This window comes from Phocoena phocoena, chromosome 11, assembly GCF_963924675.1.
Source record: "Phocoena phocoena chromosome 11, mPhoPho1.1, whole genome shotgun sequence".
NCBI classification, from domain to species: Eukaryota; Metazoa; Chordata; class Mammalia; order Artiodactyla; family Phocoenidae; genus Phocoena; species Phocoena phocoena.
The window spans coordinates 101,362,730-101,376,054 of record NC_089229.1 but is presented as its reverse complement, the minus strand read 5'-3'; the positions used below and the strand labels follow the sequence as shown (position 1 = coordinate 101,376,054).

Below are 13,325 nucleotides of genomic sequence, written 5' to 3'. Positions count from 1 at the left end.
CCTCCCTCCCACCCTCCCTATCCCACCCCTCCAGGCGGTCACAAAGCACCAAGCTGATATCCCTGTGCTATGCGGCTGCTTCCCACTAGCTGTCTACCTCCCCAATCTCTTTGTTAACCTCCGGCAGCTTTGCCTCTATTGGTATCACACTGAACTGTTAGGCTCCACTAATTGCTACCTGATTGCTCTGTCATTTTTGACAATGTCCTGGGACATAAACTGCTCCACATCTGATCTGATAAAGTTGGGCCCCTTTGCAGGGGTAGTTCTTCAGACCAGTCTTTGAGGCTTGCTCTGACCCCAGCCGGGTTCTTTTCAGCTGTCTCTCTGTTAAACTCCTGGCTGGTTTGTTTCACTTGTTCCATCAGGGAATGACCAGCCTCCTTTAAGTGACTCACCACCAAGGTCTTCCTTCTTTTCAATAGTGCCCTTAGGCTTGAACTTCCCTGCACTCTGTTCCAAGTGAGCCAGTCCCCTTAGCCTGAGCTACCGAACCCTCTGTTTCTACACCCAAGGCAAAAGCTCCATGCCAACACTCTGGACCTGGGTACAGCAATCTGCTTCTCTTAGAGTGACACATCTTTTCCATGAGTTGGAAGGGGATGGGAGGAGGGGGTAGTAGCCCCTTGTCTTCTCAGTTTGCCTCTCCCTGCACAGAACCTCTACCCTACAGGTGAGCTGGGACAGGAGATTGGGTTAAGGTAACCAAGGCCTGCCACACCTAGATTAGAGCTTCCAGTCTACAAGTGGGGACTGGGTGGAGGTAGGGAGCCACAGGCCTCTCAGCTGTGCTTTTGTGGAACAGAGTTTCTGCACATGAAGCCGTGGGGCAGAGAGAGGGGAGATGAGAAATGCAGTGACCAGCGCCTCCGGAGAGAAGCTATTGTCCTACACTCCCAGATGGGGAGGAGGGGCCCCTTCTTGGCCACGCTCACCTGGAGGTGAGTTTCTGCCACACTGAGCTGGGGGAGGGGACGGGACAGGTTGTGGCTTCAATGCCACAGACTCTCACTGTTCTTAAAGAGATTTAGCAGATTTCTTGAATAAACGTTTTTCCATTTGCTGTGTGCCCTAAGACAATTTTCAGGAATTTTAAATGGGGGAATTCCCTGGTGGTCCAGTGGTTAGGACTCCACACTTCCAATGCTGGGGGCCCGGGCTCGATCCCTGGTCGGGGAACTAAGACCCTGCAAGCAGAGTGGCACAGCCAAATTTTAAAAAAAAAGAAATTTTAAATGTTTTTTTAAAATTTATTTGTTATTGAAGTATAGTTGAAGTACACGTTGTGTAAATGGTTGTTTTTTATAATTTCCACCAGTTATGATTATTTCACTGGGGAGAAAATTCACAGAGATCCACACACTGTGATTCTTGGAGGTACTTCTCCCTGCCTTATTCCTTCTTTTTTCTCCACTATTCTTTTTCATAGTATTTTATTCTTTTTTATGCTCTTAATCATTTTAAACCTATCGGTATCATAGCCATCATCACCTGAAGTTCCTGGGGGGTCTAATCTTGCTATATGTTTCATACACTGGCTTTCATTCATGATGGGTGATTTCCTTGTGTGTTTTGCAGTTTGGTATCGTGAACTGACTTTTACTGGTGCTTTATCCGTGGGAATCCTCTAAGGCTTGGTTTGACGGTATGTCCCCCCAGAACTGTTTTGTATTTGCTTTCGCTAGGTATCCATGGTTATTACCAGCCTACCGCCAATATTTATGTTACTTTCTCAGCCCGAGATTGTGCAAATCTCAAATCTATGGGCGGTATAGTCCAATGGTTATGAATTCCCAGGAGAGATTTTTATGCCACTTCAAGCCTAGGTCAATGCTTATTCATTTGCCTGTGGCCTGCCTGTTTGGGTGGGAGATCTATTTTTCTGTTCGCCCTTTCACTGAGTCCTGGATTTATGCAGGAAGCTCAGCCCTGTGCTCTTGTCTCATTTGGCTTGAATGCCAGGTGTCCACGTGCCCACCAGTGCTGCCCAAGAGGACATGCCACAGTGATGCCATTGCTCTGTATCTGCTGTTCCGGGTAGTAGCCACCAGTCACATGGGGCTTCTGAGAGCTTGAAATGTGGCGAGTGAGACTGAGGAACTGAATTTGAAATTTTAACTTATTTCAAATGATGTTTATTTATTTATTTATAATTATTATTATTATTTATTCATCTATTTACCTTTGGCCTCGCCATGCAGCTGTAGGATCTTAGTTCCTTGACCAGGGACTGAACCCGGGCCCCTGCAGTGGAAGCGTGGAGCTCTAACCACTGGATGGCCAGGGAAGTCCCAGGTGATATTTATTTAAATACATTCCGATTTAGGTAGCTGCTCGTGGCTGGTCCCCGCTGTATCAGACCAACCACACATCTGGAGCGTCATGTACTTCACTCGCCGTTCCAGCTTCCTCTTCATGGACGGCCCCCAGGGTTCATCTTACTCTCTTAACTGTGCACTTAGACTGTTCGGTTTTACCTGGTGTTTTCGGTAAGCTGGGAGGTCTTACGCATTTTGTTCACAATATGGCCAGAATGGAACACAGTCTCTGCTTCCATTTTCTCCCCCCTCCAGCCCATTGGTTCTGCTGCAAAGTAATTTTTCTATGACGCAAATCTGTCCATGTGACATGTCTGCTTTCAAGAGGTCCCTGTTCTCCTGGAATGTAGCCCAAGCTCAGCCTGGCTCCCGAGGTCCTCTGTGACCTGGCCCTGCCTATCCCCTCCGTTTACCCATCATGCCCTTCTCCTTGTACTTCATACTGAAGCCAAGCATCCGGAACTCCTCGGCGTTGCCTGGCGACGTCACACTGTGTGTCCTCCGTCTGTCCTGCTCCTCCCTGAAATGCCCACCAGTCCCGAGTCCACGTCCCAGCTGCTAACCAGCCTCTGCTTTCCCTTCCCAACAGTGCTCATGTCCTTTGCTCCTCTAGGCCCCATATAGAATTTGGCCATAACCTTCACAATACTTGACTGTGCTTTCTTGTTTATGTGTCTGTTCCCCTCCCAGCCTGGACTCCTAGGAAAGGACTTGCTGTTTTTAGCCTCTGGAGCCCTGGCACCCAGGCCAGGGGCTCAGTGACACTTGCAGGCACTGATGCCGGACCTTCTCCTTTGCCCGCGAGGGTAGCGCCTCGCTGTGGGCCGTCCATAGGGTGGTCCAAGCCACAGCCTGGCTCCGGGCCTTAGGGGCGCTCTGCAGTGGGGTAGCTGGAGTGTTATCGTCACAGACTCTCCAAGGAGTTCTGAGGCTTCAGCTCCTAGTACGCCGAAGCTTCGCAGACCCGTCCTGCTCCGGCCACAGCCCCCTGCCCACTTCCCCTCCACTTCTGGCAGTCGGCACCGTGACTGTGAGATTGGGCCCCAGAGGGCCTGCTGGGCCTTTCCACGGGGGGCCCCGGTGAGGCCCCACATGCTCGTCGACAGCGCCCTTCGGCCCTGCCCTTCATTCTCGCTGTGGAAGGAAGAGGGCAGGCTGACAAACAGACGGTGGGTCCGTGAGGACTGGGCCTTGGTTCGGTGCTGGGAGGGCTGGCCCTGCCCGCTGCGCTTTCCCGGGCTGCTGAGATGACGGGGGCGTCTCTCCTCCCTCCCGGCCCATCTGCCGCTGCCCCAGGAGGATGAGGGTGTCAGGTCTCCAGACGAGCCTTACCCAATGACAGGTAAGGTTTAACAGGTGCTCAGGGAAATGACGTTTGGATTGAAAACTGCTTAGTTTTTCCCTGACTCCCAGGATGCCATCCTAGGCTTGTGAGAAGGAGCGTGGTAGGTGGGTGAGAGTACTGGGCTGGGAGCCAGAGGCCTGCCCGTGACGAGCTGTGTGGCTGGGAGCAGGGCACCCTCCTTCTGTCTCCGTCCCCAGGTATCGCACGTAAGATGTAAGCACAGAACTCGGGGGCTTAGGAGCTGCTCGGTGACTGTGTTTTCCCTTTTCCAGATCCTTGAGGGATGTTTGTACTTACTTTATATACGAGAAAGTCTTAACTTCCTTCTTCTCATCCTAGCCACCTCTTTGTCAAGCCCAGCACGGGCTGAAGCGAAGGGTCTCTGTGATTGTGTGTGTGCGAGTATGCGCCCAAGTGTGTACACAGATTTAGACATAACCCAGTGCAAAGCTGAGGTCCCTCTGGTACCCAGACCACCAGCGTACTCTGTCGTGTGCCCTGAGTTCTTCCCCTTATTGTCTGTGGTCTTTTTATTCAGAGCCTCAGACCTGAAAGAAATTGGGTTAAAGAATCTCATACAGAAGTTACTCTGAGCAATTGAAGTTCATTTCCCAGAAATGCAAGGATGACTTCAAACGGCTGGTACAACCCAAGTTCCCAGGGAGGAAACCTGTCCTCAGGAGGTACCCTGGGCGAGGGCTGGCCTGATGGGCAAGGGCAGGAGGGAGCTGGGCGGGTGGCCAGGGCAGCAGGTCTGGGGTGGGGTGGGGACAGATTCGCCAGCGTCCCCTCGGCAGCCCAGTTCTCAGCCTGCGTCAGCTGCTCCCGCTTCTTCTACTGCTTCGTTGACGTGAGCAGGAGTTGTGGGCCAGCTTTCAGGTTAGCGGCTGGCTGGTGTCCTCCCTGGGGGAGAGCTGGGAGCCAGGCTGTAATCTGTCCCATTAGCAGTTGGCAGCTCCCAGCCCGCTTTTTCACCTGGACCGGCTCCGTGCTGACATCGCCGGACCCGCTGTGACGCTCATGGATGCGGGCCACGTGCGCTGTTCGCTCCCCCTTGCCCCGTGTGGGTGGCCTTGGCGCCAGCGGGCAGGGCTGAATCTCTCACACCGTGAAGCCTGTGACCAGCTCCAAGAACCGCTGCTCCCAGCGAGAGCTGCTCTGCTCCCTGGCGCGTCGCGAAGCACAGAGCTGTCGGGGAGCTGAGCTCGGAACGCGGCCTCGGGAAGGGCTCCAGCCCAGAAAACAGTCATTGGTAGCCTGTGCTGTGAGTAAACGTTCCCGGGGCTTGAGACGTGAGCTAAATGGAACTGCGACGATCACACCAGCTACCTTTAACACACTCCGTGACAGGCATTGGGCCAAACCCTTCGAACTCGTGACCTCTCTTAATACAACAGCCTGGGAAGGTAGATGTTGGTCCCTTTTTACAGTTGGATAATCCTAGGGTCAGAGAGGTGAAACAACCGGTGCGAGATCACACAGGCCACATGGCAGAGCTGAGACCACACCCCGGAGCTCAGCTGCCCCCCACACCTGCTGCACTGCATGGCGACTGGACACGGACCCGGCGTGTGCCCGGGGCGGGCTGCGGGTGCCAAACCCCACATCTGCCGTGGATTGGCTGTACAGAGCTCTGCACTTGTAGCTGCAGGGCTGCTGTGTTCCCGTCCACGGCCCCGTCTGTAGCATTCACCATCGCAGCTTTGGGCCTATTTTCCACGGAGGCACCTCTAGGTGTTTAATTTCCTCCGCTAGCTGCCTCTTCCTATTGTTTCCCATTCCCGCTTTAAGAACGTCAGAGAATACTGAAAACCTTCTTGGCTGGGGCCACACGCACCGTCCTTTTCCTGCTCCTTTCTTCCCAAGCATTTATATTCAGAGAGCTGCTCCATTCACTGGAAATTGCTCCCTCCCCCCGGGCCGGTCACTGAACCGAGAGCAGGGCACATGAATATGTAGAAATATGTGTTTGGGGCTCCCGGTCCTGGTCTTTTAATCAGTGCGGCCTGGTTCCTCCTTCGGTTTTCAAGGGCCTTAGGGAGATGCAGGACGGCCCAGCGGAAAGGGCACCGGACGAAGTAGAGGCTAAAGCTGCCCTGGTGCCTGCGGAGGTCCCAGCCTGGTGCTCAAAGGCATGGCCTACACTGAGACCAAGGCCACCCGGTCCCTCACGCCCCAGGGGTTCAGCTGGTGGGACCTCGCCGACCACCTCCCATCCGGCCGCCGGGATCCCATCGCTTCCCTCGGATTCCGACGCTGCGTCCTCCCCGCCCCAACTCCGCGCCCCGGCACCCCTCCCCTTCCTCCTGCCGACACGGCGGCCGGGCTTTCCCGCCTCCCGGCCCCGAATCCAATCCCGGTTTCCCCGCCCCGCCCCCAGCTCTCGGCTGGGCCGCCCCGCGCGCCGTCACCGCCGCCGTCACCGCGCGTCGGCAGCAGCCCGCGCGCGCCCGGCCACGGGGCTCGGCTCCGGTGCGCGGCTCCGGCCGGGTAGGCGGGAGGGAGCCGAGGACAATGCGCCCCGCGCCCGGCGCCCCCCGCGCGGCCCCGCCCCCCGCCCGGCTGCAGCCCCGGTTCCCGCGCGGCCGGAGCGGCTCGGGCAGCAGCAGCGGCGGCGACACCGGCAGCGGCAGCGGCAGCGGCAGCAGCAGCAGCAGCGCGGGCGCCGAGCGGGAGGACGACGACGAGAGCGCCAGCATCAGCAGGCCGCTGGTGCCCGCCGGGCCCCCGGGGAGCGCCGCCGCCTCCTGCGCCTCCACGCCCACCTCCCCGCGTAGCATGACCGCCGCCGACCTGGGCGCGGGCGCCGTCGCCGGGGCCGTCGGGGGCGCGGGCGGCGCCAGCCCCGGCCCCTCCTGCCGTTCGTGTTGCTGCTGCTGCGGTCGCCGGGCTCGGCCGGGCCGCGGCGGTGGGCGCCGCGGCTGCGCCCCCGGCCCGGGCTGCCGCTGGGGCTACCAGGCGCTGTCCGTGGCGCTGCTGCTGGCGCAGGGCGGCCTGCTGGACGTGTACCTCATCGCTGTCACCGACCTGTACTGGTGCTCCTGGGTCGCCACCGACCTGGTGGTCGCGGCGGGCTGGGCCATCTTCTTCGCCAAGAACAGCCGGGGCCGTCGGGGCGCCGCGCACACCCACCACCCGCACCACCCGCACGCCGCGCCCCTGCACCTGCCCGCCGCCCCCGCCGCCGCTGCCGGGGCTGCGGGAGCCAAGGCGCGCGGCGGCCGCGGGGGCGCGGGCGGCCCGGGGCCGGCGGGGGCGGCCGGCGCGGCCAGCGAGTTCGCCTTCGCCTACTTGGCCTGGCTCATCTACTCCATCGCCTTCACGCCCAAGGTGGTGCTCATCCTGGGCACGTCCATCCTGGACCTCATCGAGCTGCGCGCGCCCTTCGGCACCACGGGCTTCCGCCTCACCCTGGCGCTGTCGGCGCCGCTGCTCTACTGCCTGGTGCGGGCCATCGGCGAGGCGGGCGCCACCCCCGGCTCCGCGGGCCCCCTGCTCCTGCAGCCCCAGCGGCACCGCGCCGCCGGCTGCTTCCTGGGCACGTGCCTGGACCTGCTGGACAGCTCCGCCCTGGTGGAGCTGATGCTGGACGGCCGCGCGCCGCTGCCCGCGCACCTGCGCTACCTGCTCCTCGCCGCCTACTTCCTCGCGCTCGCCTCGCCGGTGCTCTGGCTCCACGAGCTCCACGCCGCTGCCGCCTCGCCCCGGGGCCGGGCCTCGCGGCCGGGAGGCTGCAGCCGCCTGCTGCGCCTGCTGGGCGGCTGCCTCGTGGACGTACCCTTGCTGGCGCTGCGCTGCCTGCTGGCCGTGAGCTACCAGCAACCGCTCTCCGTCTTCATGCTCAAGAACCTCTTCTTCCTCGGCTGCCGCGGCCTGGAGGCCCTGGAGGGCTGCTGGGACAGGGAGACCCCGGCGTCCCCGAGTCGGGCTTGGGCAGGCTACGGCGCTCCGCCCTCCGCCCCGTTGGTGCCGGGAGCCCCCCAGCTGGGCCACTGCGTCTCGGAGGACGAGGGGGGCGCCCACGGCTACGTCAACACCCTGGCTGTGGCTTCCCAAAACTGAGGGGTCTGGGGGCTTGCTCTGGAGTTGGGAGACCCCGCTCCCTGTCCTGCGACCTTCCCTCACCCAGACTGGATCAGCCTCTGTTTGGGGGAGGTAACTGTAAACAGGGCTGAGAGCCAGCGCACCCCTCTGAACCCTTTGGGTCAAGACTGCTTGGAAGGAGCCAGCCGCTAAAGAGAGGGAGGAGGGTCGCCGGCTCTCTTCTTCTCTCAACGCCCTTCCCCAATCCTTCCCTCCAGGGGCGGGGCACCTCTGCTTCTTGCTTCTCCCACCTCCTCTGATTCCTCTCCCTTGCGGGGCAGAATGGAGGAAAGGGGGGCCCAGGGCCTTCGGCCACCCCCCTTGCTTGGACGTGCCAGCTTCTTTTAGGCTGTGGTTAGTGGTCCTTGACCCACACCTTGAAATGACCCAGAATCCCATGCTCCCCTGATGTGTCCATTGCATTTCTTCCAGACGGTAGATGCAAAGTGTGTGTGTGTGTGTGTGTGTGTGTGTGCGCGCGCGCGCACGTCCGTGCGCATTCACGCGTGTGTTGTCTCCTTGTGTCCAACCTGTGCCCCTCACAATCAGTAGGAGATCTGGGGAGGCCCGGTCCTCCCCACCACACACTCCTCATTCCTACCTGAATCTGTGGCCATGAATTCCCAGACAGAGTTGGGCTCCTGGGGGCTGCCCAGTGGCCCTCCTCCGAGGGAGAAGCTCACCCAGGATCTTCCTCAATGCCACTCCTTTCCTCTCAGCTGGGGGGAGGGGAGGGCCCATACTCTAAGGACCAAACTACACCTTTTCTTGGGTGTTACTACCTCCGTGCTTTCCACTTGTGTCACATCACACACTGATGCTGCTTGCAAAAAATAAGGACAAATACTCAGATGTTGCATTCAACGTGGCCACTGGATCCAGCTGGGCTTCGGTGCCAGTGTTATTACAGGGTCTGCGGAGGGTCAGCCATTGGCTGCCCTCCCTCTCTCCCTCCAAATGTGCCCATGACTCCTATCCTTCCTGCAGCTGGTTGCTGGCTGGGTCAGATCTTGGCTCAGAACAGCTTTGGTGGGGTTTCTGGATAGAAAACCATGTGAGCTGGGCCTCCCATGGGCCCACAGGAGTAGGAAATCCACCTCCCCACCTGTCCTTCCTTTAGGAAGCATGGTATACATGAGAAAGGGTGGTGGTGACCGCTGTCCTCTGCTCTGGTCACGGGAGCCTCTAGGGAAAAGCAGTATGCGTGGAGTAGGGTGGCTAAGCCCCACCCGGCCCAGCCTCCCTCCCTAGTGACAGGTCACATCCAGGGGCTGCCCACGTACAGTCTTGATGTAGGACCTCTCTCGGCAATCTTTGAGGCAGGATGAGTATTTTGGGGGGAGGTCAGAGTGCAGGAAGAGTTGAGAGCCAGGCCAGGGGCACCTACTCCCCTCCACTCTGCGGGAGGATGGGGCTGGGGGAGGTTGTAGGAATCTGTTTCCCTCCCTCCTTGTGCCTGGGGAGCTCTGTGTGGTGTAATAAACTCTGGACGGAGGGTCAGAGGTCATGAGTTGTGGCTTTTACTCTGTCACCCACTAGCTTCAGTGACACATGACTTTCGCTTTCTGGGCCTCCGTTTTGCACATAGGGCTCCTCTCTCTCAATTTCTTGGGGGCTGTTGACAGAAGACAGACACACAGATGGGGCTGATGGCCTGAACCTCCCTGCTCTCATGGGTCGGGGGGCGGAGAGGGAGGAACATGTTTGCACTCGATGTCCCTGCTCCCAGCCCCTTGCCCACCGGGTCCAGGATCAGCTGGTGGATTTTGCAACTAATTGTTCTTTTCCTGCCTTCTCTCCTCCCCAAGATCCCCCTTCTTGCCCTTTGAATTTCATGTGGTCAAAGTTCTGGGGCCCAGACTCTGGGGGTCCCAGGAACTGTTCCCTCTGTTCCCACACCCTCTCTCCAGCGTTGCTGTTTCTCTGCTACCTAATCTCTCAGTGACTGGGAAGGACTTTGTGTCCGAGCGCGGCCCCAGGCCGGCCCCCTGCCCCACCCCCTTCTCCTGTTTGGATGGCCGCTGCTGCGACACCTCCAGGGTGTCGGGTACTCTGGGGGGAGGCTCTGGTGGGTTCCGGTGACCTGCACTTGCCGGCCCCCGGCTGGTCTGGCAGAGGCCAGGCCTGTTCCGGTCCGGCTGCCAGCCGCACTCACCCCGGGACAGATGTCCTCTTCCCGACACTTGGTGCCAGCACTTGTGCTCAGGGCGTCAGCCCCTTCCTTCTGGTGTGTTTTTCCTGAGTCCTTTTACTTACTTCCCTTGCCTCACTCACAGAAAGAAATGCCCCGAAAGTTTCATTTTTCTTGTTTTCTAGGAACACCTGTAGCGCGGGGTCCAACCAGAGATGCTGTGGTGTGTCTAGCGTCCCCGGGCCCGCGCCCGCGCCCGCCGTGCCGGTCACGGAGGAGAAGAAGCTGGGCTCGGGTCCCGGGCCGCCCGCCTCTAACGTTGGGCAGGTCAGGCCGTCCTCCCCTGGGCCTCGGACTCCGTATCTTTTTGGAAAGGGCTTGGGCCAGACCTTCTCTAAGGACGGCTCCGAGTCCATGAGTTTTCGTGGAAGAGAGCGAGCTGGCAGTCAGAGCCTGGAGGACGGAAGTGGCACCTCACTGGCATTTACCACGTTCTTTTCTCCTTCTCTTTTTAAAAATAAAACCAGCTTCTGTTCTGAAAATAAAAAACTTGAGACTTGTGACAAGCTTCCTGTGTAGTTTCTTTTAAGATCTTTCCTGTCCTGGTTTCCTTACTAAACCCTTAAATGTCACCGTGGCATCTGTCATCATTTTGCGGGTCTGCGTTAACGTTATGGGTGCACCTTGGCTACTTCCTTCCAGGCGGTTGGCGGGCTCTTGACCCGGCCGGCCTGGTGTGGCCCAGCCAGGCTTCCTCAGCATAGCCAAGTCCCCTGGGCTCTCAGCCCGAGGGTGATTCCCCAGCTCCTGAGCTCCTTCTTTCTGAGAATAACTCGTTAGTGGGGGAAGGGCTGAGAAGTGACTTTTAAAATGCTCTGCCCTTCTCTCCCCAGCCAGGAGCAGAAATGCTTATCACAAAGGAGAACAGGCCATGCTTGTTTTGTTTTCAACACAACGGGGTCTGGGGAGTCTAAGAGAACATGGGGTCTGCATAAAAATAAGACTACAGTCGGACTGCCCTGGTGGCGCAGTGGTTAAGAATCCGCCTGCCAGTGCAGGGGACGTGGGTTCGAGCCCTGGTCCAGGAAGATCCCACATGCCACGGAGCAACTAAGCCCGTATGCCACAACTACTGAGCCTGCGCTCGAGCCCGTGCTCCGCAACAACGAAGACCCAACGCAGCCAAAAATAAATTAAAAAAAAAGACTACGGGGGCTTCCCTGGTGGCGCAGTGGTTGAGAGTCCGCCTGCCGATGCAGGGGACGCGGGTTCGTGCCCCAGTCCGGGAAGATTCCACATGCCGCGGAGCGGCTGGACCCGTGAGCCATGGCCGCTGAGCCTGCGCGTCTGGAGCCTGTGCTCCGCAAGAGAGGCCACAACAGTGAGAGCCCCGCGTACAGCAAAAAAAAAAAAAAGTTAAAAAAAAAAAAAAAAAAGACTACAGTCGTTGGTCTTTAGCACAGAAACAGCTGGTGCTATTCAGGGGCTATTCAAACGGTGAGGCCAAGGGCCCACCTCACTTGCCCTGCCTGCCCCCCGCAGCTGGGCGCTGGCACCACCTGGCCTCCAGGGCCTTCCCTCACTTATAAGACAGCAGCGACGTCCCCTCCCTCACAGGCTGCGGTAACGGGGCGATATGTGCAAAAACGGTCCTTTCCGTCAAGACATTCGCAATCATGACGGGGACAAAACTTACACATACAATAGTTTCAGAACAGCAAAGACCGTGCCTTCATTTCTCCCTAAATGCGGATGGACGGTGAGGTGACCACCCTGACTACGTTTCTCGTGGCTGAGCTGCCCCTCACCTGCTCAAGAGGGGAGGTCGTGTCGGGTGAGTCTGGCCCTGCAGCCGGCCTGGGGTCGGGGGACTCGGGGGCCTGTGCTCCGCTGGCCGGCCCCTCCGGGTCCTCGCAGCCCCTCTGGGGGGCTTCCCCTCCATCCCCGAGCCCAGAAGGATGGAGCCACTTGCTGGAGGCTGCACTGCGGTCAGGAAGGGAATCCAGGTCTGAACCACGTCCGTCGGCCGCGGGCCTCCCTTCTGTTGTGCGGCTCTGGCTAAAAAGCAGGGGCTGGATCCACACCCTTTGAGTCCCGCAGGCCCCCAGTCGGGCCGCAGGCAGACGCTCTTCTCAGGAAGGGAAGGAGCCAGGACACTGCGTCACACTTAGGCGTGAACAACCGAAGGTGACTCCCCCCAGGAAAGGGTGCCTGGGTGTGGGGGGCATTGGACTAGGCTTCTCCCTTCCTTCCCCGTTCCTCTGACAGGCAAGGCTGCTCGGTACACTTGGGCCCTCACCGGGCAGGTCTTCGCAGGAAGGCCCCTCCGTTGTTTACCTGGGAGGGGAGACTGCCCCCCGCGGAGTGCAAAGGCTGTAGGATGGAAACCGCCATCGTTCTGTGAGCCTCGTACTCCCCCTTCTTTCCGATTCAAAGGTAAGCAGGCAATCAGTAAAATCCATCACACCTGGCGTTCAGAGGCCCGGCTCAACCTGCCGGGTGGACATTTAAGGGATGAACAAAAGCCCCTCCAAAACCTGAGCAGAAAAGAGAAGCTGATTCAGAACCAACGAATCCGGCAAGGTCCATAGCCCCACGCAATCATTCCTCGTCTTCCTACAGGAAAAGCCGTGGCCATCCACGAGGGTCATGTGGCCGGGCGTCCTCTTGCCTCCTCGAGTCCCTTCTGTCACTCTGTCCAAGAGAGGAGTCCAGGGGTGGCGGTCACAGACCGCAGGACGTGGGCTCTTGGAGGACCTCTCTGGGTGAGGCAGGATTGTATTAGCCGAGGTTCAGAGCAGCACGAGAAAAGAGGCCTGGCTTTATTCACACTTGATGCTCTTGGGGTTTGGCAAATGGCTGACACCACATTCAGGCTGATGGAATCTCCAGCACTTGCGCCAGCTGAGACCAGTGTGAGACTGGGGGCTCTGGGGGAGGGGAGGGAGAGTGGGCAGAACCAGGTTGAGCACCTGGGGAACTTCACAACTCCGTTCACACCCGCCACGCCCACGCAGGCACACCACGGAAGGGAAATTAGTGCTTGCCTAGCAACGGGAGGTTGGGGGTTGGGGTGATGATTAGGGGCTGCGTTGCTTTGGGGGCATAAGAAGAATATTCCAAAGCTGATTATGGGGAAGGTTGCTGAACTCTGAGCCCCTAGAGCCTTGAACTGTACAGGGTCCGTGGTGAGTTGTATGAGCTGTGAATCCTATCTCAGTAAAGCTGTTAGGAAAAAAGGCAGGAGCCCTGCTGATAAAGGGAACATAGTGGACAATGCCAACTGGGGACATCTGGCCTCAAAGGCCAGCGAAATAAGAATCTGAGGTCTGTGGGGAAGGCGATCCACATGGAGAGTGTGCTCCCGGGACCAGGACCACGTGGGCTGGCCATCCTGCCACACGGCAGAGCCCCGGCTCCGGCTGTGGAATCCACACTCTGCATGTTG

General features: G+C 58.7%; 1 protein-coding gene across 1 annotated transcript; it reads left to right on the top strand.

Annotated features, from left to right (window-relative positions):
• Positions 1 to 4,288: 4,288 nt before the first annotated feature.
• TMEM121B (transmembrane protein 121B) lies at positions 4,289 to 7,725 on the top strand. Its single transcript, XM_065888238.1, has 3 exons — positions 4,289 to 4,513; positions 4,612 to 4,726; positions 5,843 to 7,725. Exons 1-3 carry the CDS (start codon positions 4,289 to 4,291, stop codon positions 7,723 to 7,725), a joined length of 2,223 nt encoding a protein of 740 aa, XP_065744310.1.
• The last annotated feature ends 5,600 nt before the right edge of the window (positions 7,726 to 13,325 follow it).

Coding starts and splice junctions, on each gene's coding strand:
- TMEM121B (XM_065888238.1), top strand. CDS start 4,289: ATGACTTCAAACGGCTGGTACAACCCAAGTTCCCAGGGAGGAAACCTG. Junction 4,514..4,611: donor TCTTCTACTGCTTCGTTGAC/GTGAGCAGGAGT, acceptor TCCCATTAGCAG/TTGGCAGCTCCCAGCCCGCT. Junction 4,727..5,842: donor TTCGCTCCCCCTTGCCCCGT/GTGGGTGGCCTT, acceptor CTCACGCCCCAG/GGGTTCAGCTGGTGGGACCT.